Below are 15,943 nucleotides of genomic sequence, written 5' to 3'. Positions count from 1 at the left end.
GTGACCGTCACCCTAAAGGGTTTTGGCTGTACTTGATACCCTTGGATACAAAAAGGGTAGTACCTTAAAAAGTTGTACTTTTTGAAGTACTACCCCTGACCATTAATTATTGTCAGTGGTAAATATGCGTCATTCGATTTCAGTAAAAGACAGTTATTGAAACTAGATATCTAGTAATTTGGCTTCATTACATTCTATCAAAAATTCTTGCAGACCATGCTTCTTTCATCTACTGTATCACAGAGAGATAGTGGTTGCAGATATTGGCTCAACCACTATGTATGCTCAATTGTGTATACCTGTGAAATGTGCTAAAACTGAACTGTCAAAGATATACGTTATTGATCCCCCAGAGGGGAAATTCAAATATCACAGCAGTACAAGACAAAAACAAAAAGACATTAACAAGATAAAAATAAGATAAAAAAATCAAAAAATCAAAATAAAAAATAATAATATATAAATAAAAAGATAAAATAAAATTGCTATATCAAGATGAATAAAGTGACTAAAAATGGCAGACCAAGTGTTGAATAAAATAAAGTGACAGGTGGCAGATAAAGTGTCATATTGATCAGATGCAAATAAGTCAGATCCTAGCTGGATGTAGCTTAAAGCGGCTGTGCGGAACTTTTTACCATTAATAAAACTGTCCCTAGTTCGTATCACCCCCCCTTGAAGATCCACATATTTATTTGAACCCAACAACGACAAAAAAGCCTTTCTCTATATGGTTATTTAGCGTAGCCTCGTGCGGGTCGGACGGACAGCGGAAGTCAGCAAACCAGTATACAGCACCCGAGGTGTAAGTGATTCTGCTCACCTGCAGCGGCCCGCAGCCATTAAACCACAGAAGAAGGAGCCGTGTTTACAGAGAGTGTTCTTCGAGTAAGCGGTACGCAACGGGCATTGCTGAACACATAACAGTTTTACCAGAGATATATCTATAAGGACTTGGTTGTACTTTCCATGTCATGGCGGATAACGAAGGAGCACCATCTAAAAGAAAAAGAACAGAAGAAGGCCAAACGGGACAGTGATAGGACTCGTGTAAACCTCAGTCAGGCATTCACCAAGTGGAGAGAGCTAAGAGAACTGAAAGGTTTTAAAACTGATCCCGGGTTGGCCCTTTTCCTAATCGACAGGTATGCAATTTTTGTTTTTATTTAGAGAATATACCGCAACTTGTTAGATGTTGTTTCACTTCAATATATGACGACATGGAAGTTATAAGCAAGCTAAATGTAACATTAGCTGATGTGAACCGCTTTTGTCTAGTACAACAAATGCCACAAAATTATCTGTGACTGTAACCATGAACACAAATACACAGCAGGCAGTTGTCCTCAGTTTATAAGAAATTCAGAGCTGCACCAGAACATTTATGAACAGGTCTTACTTTACTACTAACCTGTGTAACGTTAGCATGTTTCCACTAATTACTTGGACTGACCTAACGTTAGTAGTGTTAGCTTTGCAAGCGAAGGCTGCAGGTAACAGCTTTGCTGTGTTAGGATTAGATCAGAACAGAAACACAGCAGGAGAATTTACTGAGTAATTTTGCTGTTTCCACTAATTACTTGGACTGACCTGACGTTAGTTAATCCTCTTGCTCTCCAAAACAAATGCATGCGGTAATTGCCAGTCGCAGTCGAGATTTTACACCACCAGGCTGTGGGTGTCATACCGCTTTGACCAAAGGGACGCTATAATCAATGAAAACGAAAAGTTCCCCACAGCTGCTTTAAGCCAAGCTGGATGTAGCTTAAGCCAAACTGCTGTACAGTCTGATGGCGGTGAGCACAAAGGAGCGTCTGAAACTACCTGATCCCTCCGACTGAAAGGTGTCCATAGGAGCTGCTGGCAGCTGAGCTGGAGCGGGAGTTGTTGATGTAGGCCACCAGGGAATTGGGTGAGGTGCGGATCATGGTCTGCAGGTCAATGCTGGCATCTGACAGTGGGGAAATAGACAGCGCCCTCTTCCTGCTCAGTCGGGGTGTTAGCCGTGGGCTGGAGAAACGTGACACTGGACACAGACACAAAGAGATGCAAAATAGGCAAGGTCAGTTGACCATTGCTACCTCAATGGAGACTAGGGATGCAAGATTTTGGAGTTTTTGCAGATTTTATCTGATATGCCAATATATAACAACTTATTTGGCAGATAACCATTACTGATATATCCACTTTTTTTCTCTACCTAAGTTTAGTGATCATCAGGTCTCTTCTGTATTGGAATTAGCATCATATTATGCATGCTTACTCTTATCATGATGGCTCACCGGCAGATGGAGACATGATATAAATTGCTTTTCAATGTATATAATATTCATTCATTGTGCAATTGTGCATTCTGAAACTTCATTTTAAAGCCAATATCTGCCGATACTGATGATGTGCTGATATTATCATGCATTCCTAATGGAGAGCTTTTAAAAAAAAATCAACAGCTTGCTAAAAAATGTATATGAGTATTAAGAGCATTTCAGACACTGCTCGCATAGCTCAGAGTCACCAGAGTGGAGTACTGATGTGTTTATACCTTGTACTTCCACGAAATCTCTGCCTGGCCTCAATAGAAACCAGCAGTTACCCTGGACCATGTTTGAAGAAACATTCAGCCCTGAGCATTCTAGTGGAGGTCACAGCCATGCTAAGCTACACTCTATCTCCTGCATCTCTCTCACACACAGCTCCCCTATTTAACATTCGCATCCTCTTATGCATAATGAATCGCCCCCAATCATTCTCAGTAATTACCCTGATAGCAATCTCTTTCAGAGCGCTGTACTTGGGCAAGTTAAATGGAGGCAATTTAAACAAATTGATCTCAGAATACCATTAAAAAAGAACAAGGCTGACTCACAAAGGTAGGGTTCACGGCCTTCCGCTAGACCTAGCTGTTGCACTATTTTCTTATTCTCATAGAAAAGAGCAAAAGAAAATGATGGGGGAAACCACTTTCCCACGAACAAGAGAGTGGGCTATTTATTTTTCCATACAAACTGATAGTCCATCATTTGTGTGTATTTATTTCTTTTTAATGTCTGGGGCATGTGGCTCCCACTCCTATAGAGACAGAGACAGATCACTTGCTTGGGACCAACAGGTGCTGCTTCACAGTGTGAGGGACAGAGAGCAGAACTGGCGATGTGTGTTGCTGTGCACACATGTAATTAGGTCTTACAGCAGACATCATCAGAGGCGCGAGACGCAGGAAACTCATAATAGGCCCATCACAACTCACCTAAGCACACATTTGCTGCACGTCAACTTCACTGCTGTCAATATGTAGCCAATCCCCGACTCTTTGCTGGTGAAACTCACAAGCCCTCAAGCGAAATGAATCCAGGCACCACTGTAATCACCGTGCCAGACCTACAGCCATAAACCAGGATCTTACTTCCAAAACTATTATGTTTGGAGGTGGCGAGTCGTAAAGCAGAGGCATATGCACTTAGTTAAAAGGCCCTAGGGACAGTAGACGGCAGACGACAGTAGTATATGGGGCTTGAAAAAAAAAAACTGGCGGAGATGATAGAGATGTGTATGAAAGAGCTGGCAAAGGCAACAAACAGTCCCCAGGAATGTGCTTCTATAGGGCTAATAAATAAATGTGTCATCGTTGGTTAACTACATAGAAAAATAGGGGTGGAGCAAAGGAGGAGGGCAGAAGGGGAGGGACAGTAAAAAAAAAACCTCAGAGGCAGGCAATTCTCCACTTGGAAACATGGATCGTCATGAATGAAGAGTTCATTCTGATAAGCTGCGTGTTGCATACGGGTCTTGCAGCTGCAAGGATTTGCTATTTTTGCAGTGGGGCGAGCTTGCTGTCTTGCCAACAGATTTAATGGGAGATACGTGTATTAATATTCTCCTTCAGAAAGCAGGAAACAGGCCTCGCAGCCTGGTGGCCTGGTAGCCTGGCGCCTGCCTCACCCTTCTGGGCACTGTGCCCAAAACACCGCCCTCCACCTCCATCATCAAACCACCCCCTCAATCTATACATCAACCTCAGCTCAGAAGAATTCTTAACGCCTCCAGCAACAAATTTAAATGTCTATAATGTCTGTTTTATTAATGCTAAAGCATAGACAAGCTAGTTTTGTTTAGCTTTTGTTGTTCTAATGGATTTCATTGGTCTAAACTAATTTTATCTGGAACAAATTTCACACAAATGTGCACACACAACTCTTACCACTTGGTAAAGGAGTGTTTTATAGGTGGCGGTTATAATTGAAAGGGTGAGCAGGTTCCGGCAGGGAGTGAGAAAACAGATGTTGCACAGGCCACGGCGGCGCGGCAGTATGCGGCAATACAGCATGTGTGTGTCTGTGTGTGTTTATGTGAGTGTGCGTCTATGTGTGGGACTGGAACATGGGCTGGTTGTAATTGTGGGATCTGGATTTATATAGAGTCATAATTACAGGCGTTCCACATCGATACGGTAAAGAAAAAAAATATATTAAAAAGGAAGGGAGTGAAGAATATGTACGTGTGTGTGTGATTATTTTAAGGATTTGCCTGTTCTGTTTTAAATGAAATGGCTTTGTGGAAAATGAAAACACTTTAATTGGAGGGTTGTGCTAATCCCCAGAAGCGGCTAGCTCTGTGTCATCCTGACTCCGAGCATGTGGAGCACCACCTTGCAGGCAGCGTAAGCACTTCCCTGATATGGCAAAGAGGACAAACATATAGAAGCAAAGTCCTTCACCTTTCTTTCATTCTATAACTCATCAGCTTCATGGACGGGCATGAAATGGATGCTATTTTAAAAATGATTATCTGCTTGTTATGCACACACATAAAATTTCCTGATTTGAACAGTGAAGATGATGATGACAGTCACAAGCTAGAAGGAGAAGCCTTTCCAGAGAGATGGGTGGGTGCAGTGCTCTGGGTTTTGTGGGGAAATGCATGCACAAGTTTGTGTGCACATAGGGACCCACAATACAGCATGCCCACTTACCCAGACCAAACTGGTGAAAAATTCAAGGGGTCTTTGGAGGTCAAATTAGCAACATTTCTAAAGTATGGAGCCAGAGTGGTTTTACAGGTGACCATGTATCATCAGCTTTAATAAAAGTAGAAATTAAAAAAGCTGAGTACTTCAGTTTTCAAACTTCCTCCAAAAATGGCTTCCACTAGAAAATCATTACGTAAGCAAAAACCCTATGACCTATGCAGTTGTTCTCAGTGGATAGTCTTTGGCTTGTTCACCTTGACCTTGTCTGGGGTGAAGCAGGCCTCAGCAAAGTCCCCTCCATAATCAAGGGGGACTGCTTTACGCAGACCCCCCCCCCATCTCAATGCAGCTTGGGTTCGTGCCAGCAGGGCCCCAGGCCTCTATATCTTCAGCCAGCCTAGCCACCCCACAGGCCAGTCGTAGTGGGAAAATGTTTATTTTCCCTGCTAAATCTCACTAATGCTAACACTGTGAATTTTATTAGTGAGGCGGCTCGCGCTGAATCCTCTATGAGCCCCTAGTGTCCAGCCTAAAGCCGCCGTTGTGTTTGCCAGTGTGTTTATGCACACACTTCCACCCATGTGCTCATGAACCAACATATAGTTAAGTGTTTGTGTATGCAGTCTGAGGGGACCAAGTCCCCTCCTCCCCCCTCCCCCCAACCCCCGCACTCCTTACCACCACATCAGTACACAAATCTATCTCCCTCATTCCCTCCGCTGCATCAACACTAACATCTTTCTCCTCGGGATGGCAGACATTTACTTTGGCCGCTGCTTTTGTCGTGGGAGCTTCAGCGTTTTCCCGCAAGCCGCTCTGATATTTCTCTGCCCACCCACCCTTTACATACCTGCTTGCTCATACACAAACAGTCCTCTGAATGCCGCCCAATGTGAAATACCATAATGTGACTTTATTTATACTTACAGCAGTGGTGGTGTATCAATGTTAATGATAACCATACTTAAATGTCTTTTCACTCATGTTGGAATTACTGTTTCTCTGTCTTACTTGTATTGGGGTTCAGAGACCAGCATACTGTAAACCATGATCAACAGGTTTGACTTTGTTACTATGGTGAACTGAGTGAGGTTTACCTTCTGCCCTGCCTAAACTGTAGCTGGAAAGACTTATCTGATAGAAACAAATGGCATCTATAAAAGTAATATCTTCCTGTTCTTTGTCTTAAATGTTATATCCTTAGCCCCAAATGGCATTAAGAGGTACGTCTTTGATTATAAGATCATTCAACATGATGCGAGTAAGTATACTTCTGACCAAAATTTCTCCTCTATGATCTTTCCCATTGTGGAAATGGTGAAGCGAAAGGCTAATGGTGTTCTCAGGTGAAACAGCGAAGTTGCCACCTTCTGTCAGATCACTTATGTGCAAACCAAGGCTATTTGCTATGTGCAGTGTAACTGGAACTGCGATGTTAGAGGGTTACAGATGATGGCACTAGAAATAAAGAGACAGAGTCCACTCTGGTGCTCTTTGGGTGCGCTCGGCCCGACAATACTTTTGGGTGCACTCAATTAGATGGTTGCCAATATACAGCAGAACATTTACAAATATAAAGTATTTGTTTCATGGTCTTTTATTACAGATCTTTTCAATAATTACAGAATTGCAATTCTCACCTGAAGCTCTATTTTTGTACATAAATATTCTGACCCAATGCTGACTGTGGATGTCTCAGTGAAAAGAACCAATCATTCCCAATGACCTATGATAGTGCACCAGCTATTGAAGCTTTCAGCAAGTGCAGACCAGATTTAACTGCATGTGTGTTGTACCCCATTGGTATGGCATGATATGATGCCATGACTTCTCCTCTTTTTAACGTCTTTGGTACAAAAATGGCAAACTTTGATTGGCCAGAGTCCAAAGTGTCTTCAATGTCTCTAAGCAGAGTCACCGCAGGAATATTTTGTCTGATCCTGGCATTAATCCTCCATTTGTTTCATTCTATGTATGGAGATCTTCTACAAATGAACATGCCTGACACCAGTTTTTTCAAGTCTGCAGGAAATCAAACTTTTTTTCTGATATGTATTTCATCCATGACTGAAGAATATTTAAACCAACTTTTTGTTTTAGAGAGAACTGAAATGGTCCCTAAACCACTTGCTGGTTTAGGCTATTAGACAAAAAGACAGAAGACAACACTAGTTAATGACTTCTTGAAATGATATTTGTTTAACAGTGTCTTTAGAGCAAAATGTATTTTTGTTGTTTTAGTTCAGTTTGCTCATCTCAGTCTCCATGCCACTCTTGTCAGATAAGGACAGGAGATGATTAATGCGTGAAAAACACACCACAGACATTGACACTGACTTACAGAAGCAGCTAAGCGTTTCAGTGAGGCCTTTACGGCCGCTGGTAACACTGTGTTTGTCTAGCAGTCCTGTCCATCACACTGCAAGTTTTTGGAAAGCAAGCTGCTGATGGATCTTTACACAGTAAGACAAGCAATTAAGCAACCATTTTGTGGGGTAGGTGTGTGTTTTAACTGAGGACATGAAGAAAAGTCCCCCCAGAGTCTGTGGCAGTCTGTAGTAATGGCACAGCATGATGTTTAAATGTCATTGTCCTCATATAACAGAGAGAAATTCTTGTGTTTAAGTGTCTGATTCCAGGCATGCCTAAATCCTAAAATTCACAAGTGGAACGGTAAGACTTGTAGTCGTGATAAACTCCCCCTGATGTATGTGTCCACAGCTTTTCCACCAGCACACTTCTGCACAGCAGCATAGTGTTTCATGGTTCAACCGTATGCCTTGCACTTCACTCATCCATCCATAAACAAGGGCAGGAGGGAGAAGGTGGATGAGAAGCCATACTATGGGTTCACTGAGGGCTCCCAGTTTTTGCGGTGGGTCTTCTGAATATTAGTGCATAAATTGATTTTTAATATGGGTTTTATCTGCACTGCCTTCCAAAACTAACGGTGAGGGATGAAGCACATATTTGCCACCTCTGGCACTCCTCCTCCTTCCACACTCTCTGGCAGTGAATGAGGTCTTTGATTCAGGCCGAGGCTGCCCGCGATGGCCATTAGCTGGCCGCCTTGGTCAATATGGGCCCTGTGTCTGCAGGCCGCAATGGACGAGCCTCCAGACTGGCAGAGTGGCCCAAACCAGACCACATCACTCCTAGCATGGTAGAACACTAAATAAAAGCTGCCGAAGAGCAAGCAGCAAGTGTGGACGCTGCGTTGAGAGTGAGGGAGGTGGGGGTTGTGGCAATTTGAGCAAACAGCCTTGCCAACAACTGTGGGCAAGGCAGCACAGTGGCGGTCACTGAGGTGGTTGGAGGTAAAAGTAAAAGGGGGAGGAGGAGAGGTGGTCTTCAGTCTTAGATTTCAGCACTGCTGTGTTTAACTAAGTGATTGAGGTCATTTAAAAGATTAATTGCCAGAGGATCTTGTATCTCTCTGCTGCGTTCTCCTACCTGTGCGTGAGAATACTTGCATTAGCGTTGTGCAGTGACTACTGAGAGTGTGACACTGTAGAAAGCAGTGGGGCAGTTATTTTTTCTGGGTGGGTGGTTGGACGGGATGAAAGAAAGTGCGAGTGCTCCTGGAGCAGGGCGGGCGTCAGTGCCACGGGGAGTATTTGATTATCAGGCATCGAAAAGGCTGACTTTCACGGACAGTTTTCCACTCTGTGTGCTTTCTGTTCCCTATTCATAAGGGCTGAAGGTTTCTTGGATGCGTTTCCCTACTGAAATCAAACGTCTGTTCTGGTGCCTGACCATCATCTTGATAGAGGGTCGGGGTTCTAAACTGGCATGAAAGAACAGGCCTGTCTCTGTGAGTTTGTGTGCAAACACGTGTACGAGTTTGCGAGCATTTGCCTGCCTATTTGCCCGGCTGTTAATTTTTTTGTGTGCCCCTGTGTGTATGTGTGTGTGTCAGTGTTAAGCTGCCTCATCCCTGCCATTAAGTGGACAGCTCATGCAGCCCACAAGGTTAATCCCTGCCTTAACTGCCTGACACAGAGAGAGCAGACTCAAAAGTCTCAGGGTAAAACTCCTCTGCCTCACACAGCCAAATGCTGCCCTTTTTATGGTTACCCTGGATTTGATTTGTTGGATGTTACTCATAATAACAATAGAAACACACCTGAAACACCATCAGAATAAAAGACTCTATGGTAACACGTGTTTTTGCGAGTTCCTGGCCTTGGGGCTTTTAGTGTTTATGCACCCTCAACTAGCCGTGGCCCCTATGTTATGTATAAGTCTAAAGAGCTCCAGTAGCTTTGATGTGGGGAACTCTTCCATGAAAAAGCCTCAAGAGGAAGAATAAGAGGATGGTATCAACATGCCTGGTGCTGAGAACAAAGGGTAAGATGGCTGTTAAGTCTGGCTATTAGGCTTGTACCAGGGATGAAAGGCATGCGTACGCTTTAGTATTACTGGGATGGGAATAAATTAGAGATAATTAATCATTCTTGACATGAAAAAATCACACTGACATCTCATGTTCAGTAAGCTTTCTATTACAAGTTCTCTTTTCAATCTGGTTCCAGGTTTATAAAATACCCACATTTGCTAAGCTCCAAGGCCAACGGATCTCTTGAATCTTCTGTCCCTCCTTCTATTTTACAATGGGCAAATAATTCAGGTGTAGTCTGGCATTACCTGACCAAATCACAAATGCAAATTAGGCTGGAACATCTCAGTTCATTTTTGATTTCAAGGGGTGTTTTCACTGGTCACACTTTTGTGTCACTTTTAGTCACAGACCAAAATTTCTCCTGAAGCAATTGGATTGACCTGCAACCATTCAAAGCAACAATGGACGTGATGTAGGGCCGAGCGATGGACAAATATAAAAAGACTACAGCATGCACAGATGAGCTATGATACTTTAGCTTCAATATGTATTTGAGAATAGCTCTTCAACAGAGTTCCACATCAGCTGCTGCCATCTCAGTTGTTTTCGAGAATGCCTCAGTGGCACAAATCTTTAGTATTCTATGTTTACTCTACTGTAGTGTCCCTGGCACCAGGATCCGTGAGCTAAAAACGACATCATCACATATTTTATTAACTCACACTTACTCATTAAGTGTGAGTTGTAAATCATCGTATCAAACCCACCATGTCAACAGGAGGACCCAGGGATCAATCTGCCAACCACCCTGTGACCTCTTAAGTAACTTGCCAAAAGGCCACAAGCAACTCTCCAAATGGGGTATATTGGAAGAAGAATCTCCACCCACAAACACCCCTTGACAACTATAGGCCCAGACACACCGAGCCAACGGTTGGCCGTCAGTCAAAGTTGGACTTTTGGTGAGTGTCTTCCACCTTGTCGGTGTGCTTTGTGTCCCGCATGAGGCCTTTTTTTCCCAGCGTTGGCACAGTGGAGCCCATGAGTGGATGAAATCAGTCTGACTGGTGGTTCAGCTCAGCGCACGAGAAGAGAAATGGAAGTGAGACACGTAAACAAAGACTTAAAGTTGAGAGGGAGGGAGCTTGTTATATGAGGTAATATGTATTATATAAGGTAAGGTGGGATTTTTTTAGCCATTGAGCTCTTTAGCAGAAAAAATTCCTGGTGGGTTGTATTATTGTTCATTGGTGCACGGTAAATGTGGTCCGTTCTTTCAACATTGGATTGTGTTGCTAATCTGCTAACTGGCTAACTGGTGTCAAGACATTCTTGGTCCCTTTGTAATGATGATGACAGACAACCGCTGTCTGCTGGTGTGGAGGGGTGTGTCCTCTCGTGCAGACACAGAATGTGTACACTTGTTGGCCATTGGTTTGGTGTGTCCCTGTGCAACTTTCTGACCGAGACATGAATATATGAGACGATGCAGCAGGGGGATCTCAGTGCTGCCAGTTCTCTGATATCGGTTTGGTGAGTGGGCTGTGGTTCATTGTATTTCAACAAGAGCAACAGAGTGTTATGTCTTAAAGTGAAACAGTCTTGCTGATTTCATAAGTTGGAATCTTTCAGTAATTAGGAGAAAAATGTGAACTTGAAAAGAAATCTGAACAGATTTGTTAAAACTCAAATAAGAAATTTATAACTGAATGATTTAATGAAATGCTATCAAAATGCAACAGTTTTACAATCTTATATAGCCTCATATAGTGAAATTGTAATGTTATTATTAGCAAGTTGTAACTTAAAATGTACTTTTATGCTGGACTGTACTGTCTAATCCTCACCATCCACAGGGCTGATGTAATCTGGTAGATGAGCTGCTGCTGCTGCTGCTGCTGCTGCGGCCGCTGCTGCACTGCTCTGCATCAGCAGGTCACCGTAGGGACTTCGCTGGCTGGCACTGGCCATCAGGTGGTAGTACTCTGTGGGGTTGGCCCCTGGTGGTGGAGGGGGAAGACTGAACAAGGCACGGTCCTTCAGGTGTTCATGGGTCACTGCAGTAGAAATTGAATGAACAAATAAGAGATTTAAGAGAGAGCTTTTTTCCCAACTTGTAATAAAAATAAAAGGGGAATAACTTTATTGCCTACTTGTCCTATGGTACAATCAAACACATATTGACAAGTCAGCGGTGCTGAGCAAAATACATGTAAATTTTGTCATTTGACAGAGCCCTCAACAGAATGACAAAACAAAGACAAGAACAGAAAGGCTGCGAAAAGGACTCAATGGAGGAGACGAGTGATCTGCTTTACAGATTTGAAGATTTGTGCTTGCGTGCATGCCCCGGGGCACAAGGCTTTTGATAAAAGATGTCTGATGTCTTTGAGGCTTGCTGGGTTATGGGAAAATATCTCTAGGGAGTAAAGGAAGCAGAGGGAGGGATGGGGCAGGCAGAGAGGGGGGCTACAGAGGGAAGGAATACCACATTCCTGCACTCCTCTGGTGTTGTGTATGCACTAAGTTTGACAAGCTGAAGTCATACACAGAGTGCAGGTGCACGCAGATGCACAGACATAATGCTGAGGAAGCCTTAAACGCTGCATGTGCAAAGGTAATATTGATGTAAAATGTGTTAACACCTGCACCCAGTAAAGCCACATTTAAAAGTGTCAGGAACTATAAGAGTGAGAGATGGATTGGTTTTCCTCTTTCCTACATCTAACTGTGCCTGTGTCCCCCCTTACTCCATTTCCTGCCCCCACACCCTTCCTTTCTCAGTGGGTAGGGGTGTGTGGAGAGGACAGGGGTGTGGGCTGATGGTGGATTAATATGCATGCTAGTGGAAACTGGGGGAAATGGGGGTTGGGATCACTGGGTGGGGGCCAAGTGGGATATTGGGGGAGAAAAACCACAACCTCCCCCCACCCTGTGTACACAGACACATACACATAAGCACACGCATAAACCCAAAAATCTGGATCTATCAGAACCTATTAGGCCATGGCTGTGGCAACAGTGCACAGGCAGTGTGTTTGTGCTCCAGCAGCAGCGACCCGAGCATATTCCTTTGGTTTCTCCATGGCTGCCAGATCACGTTACCACCTCTGCAGAGTAGCATTTTGTGTCTGAGTGTTTGTGCGTGTGTGACCTCACTTATGAACACAGAGGATGAGACATAGCAGCTACACCTCCACTGGTGCCAATTAAATCAGACAAAAAGTTACTCATTACCCCAAACTTAAGACACATTTATCAGTTTACTCTGGAGAAGAAGAAATTCTGGACATATATTAATCATCATTTTGAGGTATGGTATCGCAATGTCATTTTCTACAAAATGGCTTTGTTAGATGTGTGTTAGTAGAGTGAGTAGTGTACTTTTTTGTTTTGATTTTGGGGAATTTTTCAGGGTACTATATAGTGCTATTATTACATTGAAGTAAAATGTTGGTACAAAAAATGGTCTCTATAGCTAATTTCCCTGTTCATCCCCCTTGTACATAACTCAACCATTTGAATCATGGATGTCGTAAGAGACCTGCATACAGCATTAGTGGTGAGGCCCCATTCATTCTTATGAAAGCTGCTCAGTGGTGCACAAAGTGGTGTTTAAAATCACTCGGATGATTGGCACTGCTTCTGCATTGTACAGCTCATAGAGCAGACACACTACAGCTGAGCCAGCTAACTTCTGCTTTGGCGCTCTGTTGACTTGAATGGGGATAACAAAATTCAATCTTGCAGCTCTTTTAGAGTTACTAGATGTTATTGGACCCAATGGATTAAATTCCTGTAGTGGAACAAGTCATTTTACAGGGGTTTTGACGGAAAAAAAATTTCTCCACTAATTTGTAGATATCTCTTTTCCCATGTAAATCAATGGAAAAAAGTCTTTTTGGGTTGCAGGGCATCACGTGATGGACCAATAAGGTATAATTCCATTGTTTGACCACTAAGAAAACTGACTTCAAAGCCCAGTCTAACTACAGTGACTGGCATCAAAATATGCTAGGTTTTTTGCACCAGTAAATCAATATAGGTGCATGGCAGGCACACTCAAATGCCAGGGCGACGTTGTGGCGACATGTACAAGTTTCCCATCACCTATTTTTCAGGGCCCTGCCGCGCACACCTCATGTCATGTGAGGAGGACCACCAATCACAGCCAACAGACATCCATCTTTTCTTCTGTAAATATCAGTCTGTGATTAATATGGAGAGGAAGTTTTGGTGCAGGGCTGTGTTTTACATCTGTCTCATTGACAATATTTTAGGCCTACATACTTAAAAAACAGCACTTCAAAGAAGATCAACTCTGCACTCAGGATTTTAGGTAAATATGCTACAATACAGTGCTTGTTAAGGTTGCAGCCTGCCTCTGTGCTCTTAAAAGTTGCCACAGAACAGGCACAATACAAGAGTCGCACTGAGGAATTAACTGTTGGACTGGATGTAATGGCTCATGTTGCTGACATTGTTCCAATAGTGTATAGGTTGACATTTAATGCAATTTATATTGAAGCCTAAAGATGTGTTTTAATTTAACAGTAGTAACATATATCATAATAAAGAGTACATATTAACTGACCTACTTTTTACTTTCACTTGAGTAAAATCTCTTTAAAGTAACTGTATTTTTACTTGAGTACAATATTCAAGTATGCTTTCCACCTCTGAGTATACCTTAAGCCATCAGAGTTTCACAAAGAACCATAAAAAGATGCCTGACACTCAGGTATCCATATCAGAGGTTTACACATGCTCCACTGAACTCCATGGTTCCACAGACTTTATTTATGTTCTGCAGAGCAGCAGAGTGCCCTCCATTTGGTGCCATACTTCCCTGCCGCTTTATCAGTGACAGCATCTCTTCCGCGTTGCTTCTCTTGAAAGGCGGGGAGGCATTACTTGCCAGCAGCGTGTGCTTGGTGATTTATTGATGCTGTATGCAGGCCTGTGGCTCCTCACTTCTCCAACCTGTTGTTTGAACAGGGGTAGCGAGGACAGGGCTGTCATCGTGTGAATACAATATTTCAGGGGGCGCCGCATGTTTTTTTTCCTGTGCTAATTTCCATGGTTTCTCCTGCCACAAACATATATACAAATGAGCAGGAAAGTTGCTCGTACCACAAACATATTCCTGATACACCCGCAAATCACCAGCATGCACACACATGCAAAAAAACCATAACATGCTTGATGAAAGGTGTGTTTCAGTACCTCATGTAGGGGAATGTATAAGGTGCAAGACTAATTATCACTGTCGGTTAAATAATCAACTGTGTAAACTACAGCGGGTATGTGGTGAGCTGCAGCCAAGCAGACAGAGTTGGTTTATAGTGAACAGGATACATAAATTCTGAACCCGCTCAACTCTAATCTCACCTCCTTAATGTTAACTGGTCTAAGCAGCTGCAGAATAGCTGCCATCTGAAAGACTTTCCACATCACTTGCAGTTTATTCGTCATATTATTTACATTGCATACATCATAAGACGACTAAGGCTGAGTGTTATGGTATGAGAGTGTTTATGGATGAACATGTGTGCCTGGGCATTGGAAGTTATTCATATATTAGAGCATCTGTATGAGCACAAGTGAATGACAGCATGTAAGAAGTATCTGTATGTCTTTCTCAAATTTAATTGCAACTCTTGCCATAGGTAATTAAATGTAGTAAATACTTCTTACACAAGTGTGTGTATTATTTGTCCAATCTACAGTGTAAATGTGTTTGCAGGCTAGTGTTGTTAACATAAGAGGATGATTCTAGAAATTCACCAGACAACGGAGCCCAGTAGAATGAGGTAAGACACTTTCACAGTGTTTGCAAACCAACAAATTAAAAGCCATTTATAGTGGGTAGTGCAAGTGTAATGTAGAGCATTTGTTCCCAACTGGTCCAGCCATGGGGTCCAGACTTCCCCTAAGCCATTGGTTCAAGGAGCACACATTAATAAATTCAGCATCACACTTGCATTTGCCATGTCCTCAAGCTAGTTTGCTGTCTCTGTCAAATACCTCTCAGTAAGTCACTCACTCTACAGCAGGAAACGGCACTTCAGAATAAAACCTCTGTGCCAGAAATTCACTATACTTAAAAATAAAATGTGTTTTGTATAAACTTGACATGTTTACAAGTCACTTGCCATCCATTCAGAATGGACCTGCAACCCACTTTTGGACCATGACCCACTAGTTGGGAACCATTGATGTAGAGCAAAGAGCTAAAATACAATGGGTTTAAAAAAATAAATATATAAAGAGAAGCAGCGCTAATAAAATTGCCTTAAAATTGTCTTTAAAACCAGCAATGATGGTTTATACAGGAGAAGGCCTAAACATACATATCAGAAGCCCTGTGTAAAAACTGTCACATAACTTTGTGTTGTGAACTGATGGTCAGACTGCTTTATAATGTTATTGTGGTTGAGGTTATTCTGTAAGACAAAGTAATGCGATGTCTTTTTCTTTTGCTGTGGTATTAGCGCCCAATTCCATGTCTTATTACAGCCCTTACCCCTAATTTTCGAGTGCCCCTTTGCTCCTCTGAACAAAGTTACAAGTAGTAGACCCTTCAAGTCCCTGATATGTCATCAGTATCGTCATGTAATGCTGCTGCATGTAGA

At 42.7% G+C, this 15,943-nt stretch overlaps 1 protein-coding gene across 1 annotated transcript in view; it reads right to left on the bottom strand.

Moving 5' to 3' along the window:
* The window catches only part of gli2a (GLI family zinc finger 2a), a 110,741-nt gene that overhangs the window by 18,959 nt on the left and 75,839 nt on the right, over positions 1-15,943 (bottom strand). The window contains exons 5-6 of the mRNA XM_049594834.1: positions 11,156-11,365; positions 1,825-2,026 (exon numbers count right to left, since the gene is read on the bottom strand). Coding sequence (XP_049450791.1) covers positions 1,825-2,026; positions 11,156-11,365 — 412 coding nt within the window. The remainder of the gene's footprint in view (positions 1-1,824; positions 2,027-11,155; positions 11,366-15,943) is intronic.

This window comes from Epinephelus fuscoguttatus, linkage group LG13 (assembly GCF_011397635.1).
Source record: "Epinephelus fuscoguttatus linkage group LG13, E.fuscoguttatus.final_Chr_v1".
Classification (NCBI taxonomy): domain Eukaryota; kingdom Metazoa; phylum Chordata; class Actinopteri; order Perciformes; family Serranidae; genus Epinephelus; species Epinephelus fuscoguttatus.
Note: the sequence above shows the minus strand (reverse complement) of the source record. Positions and strands in the feature narration are given on the sequence as shown.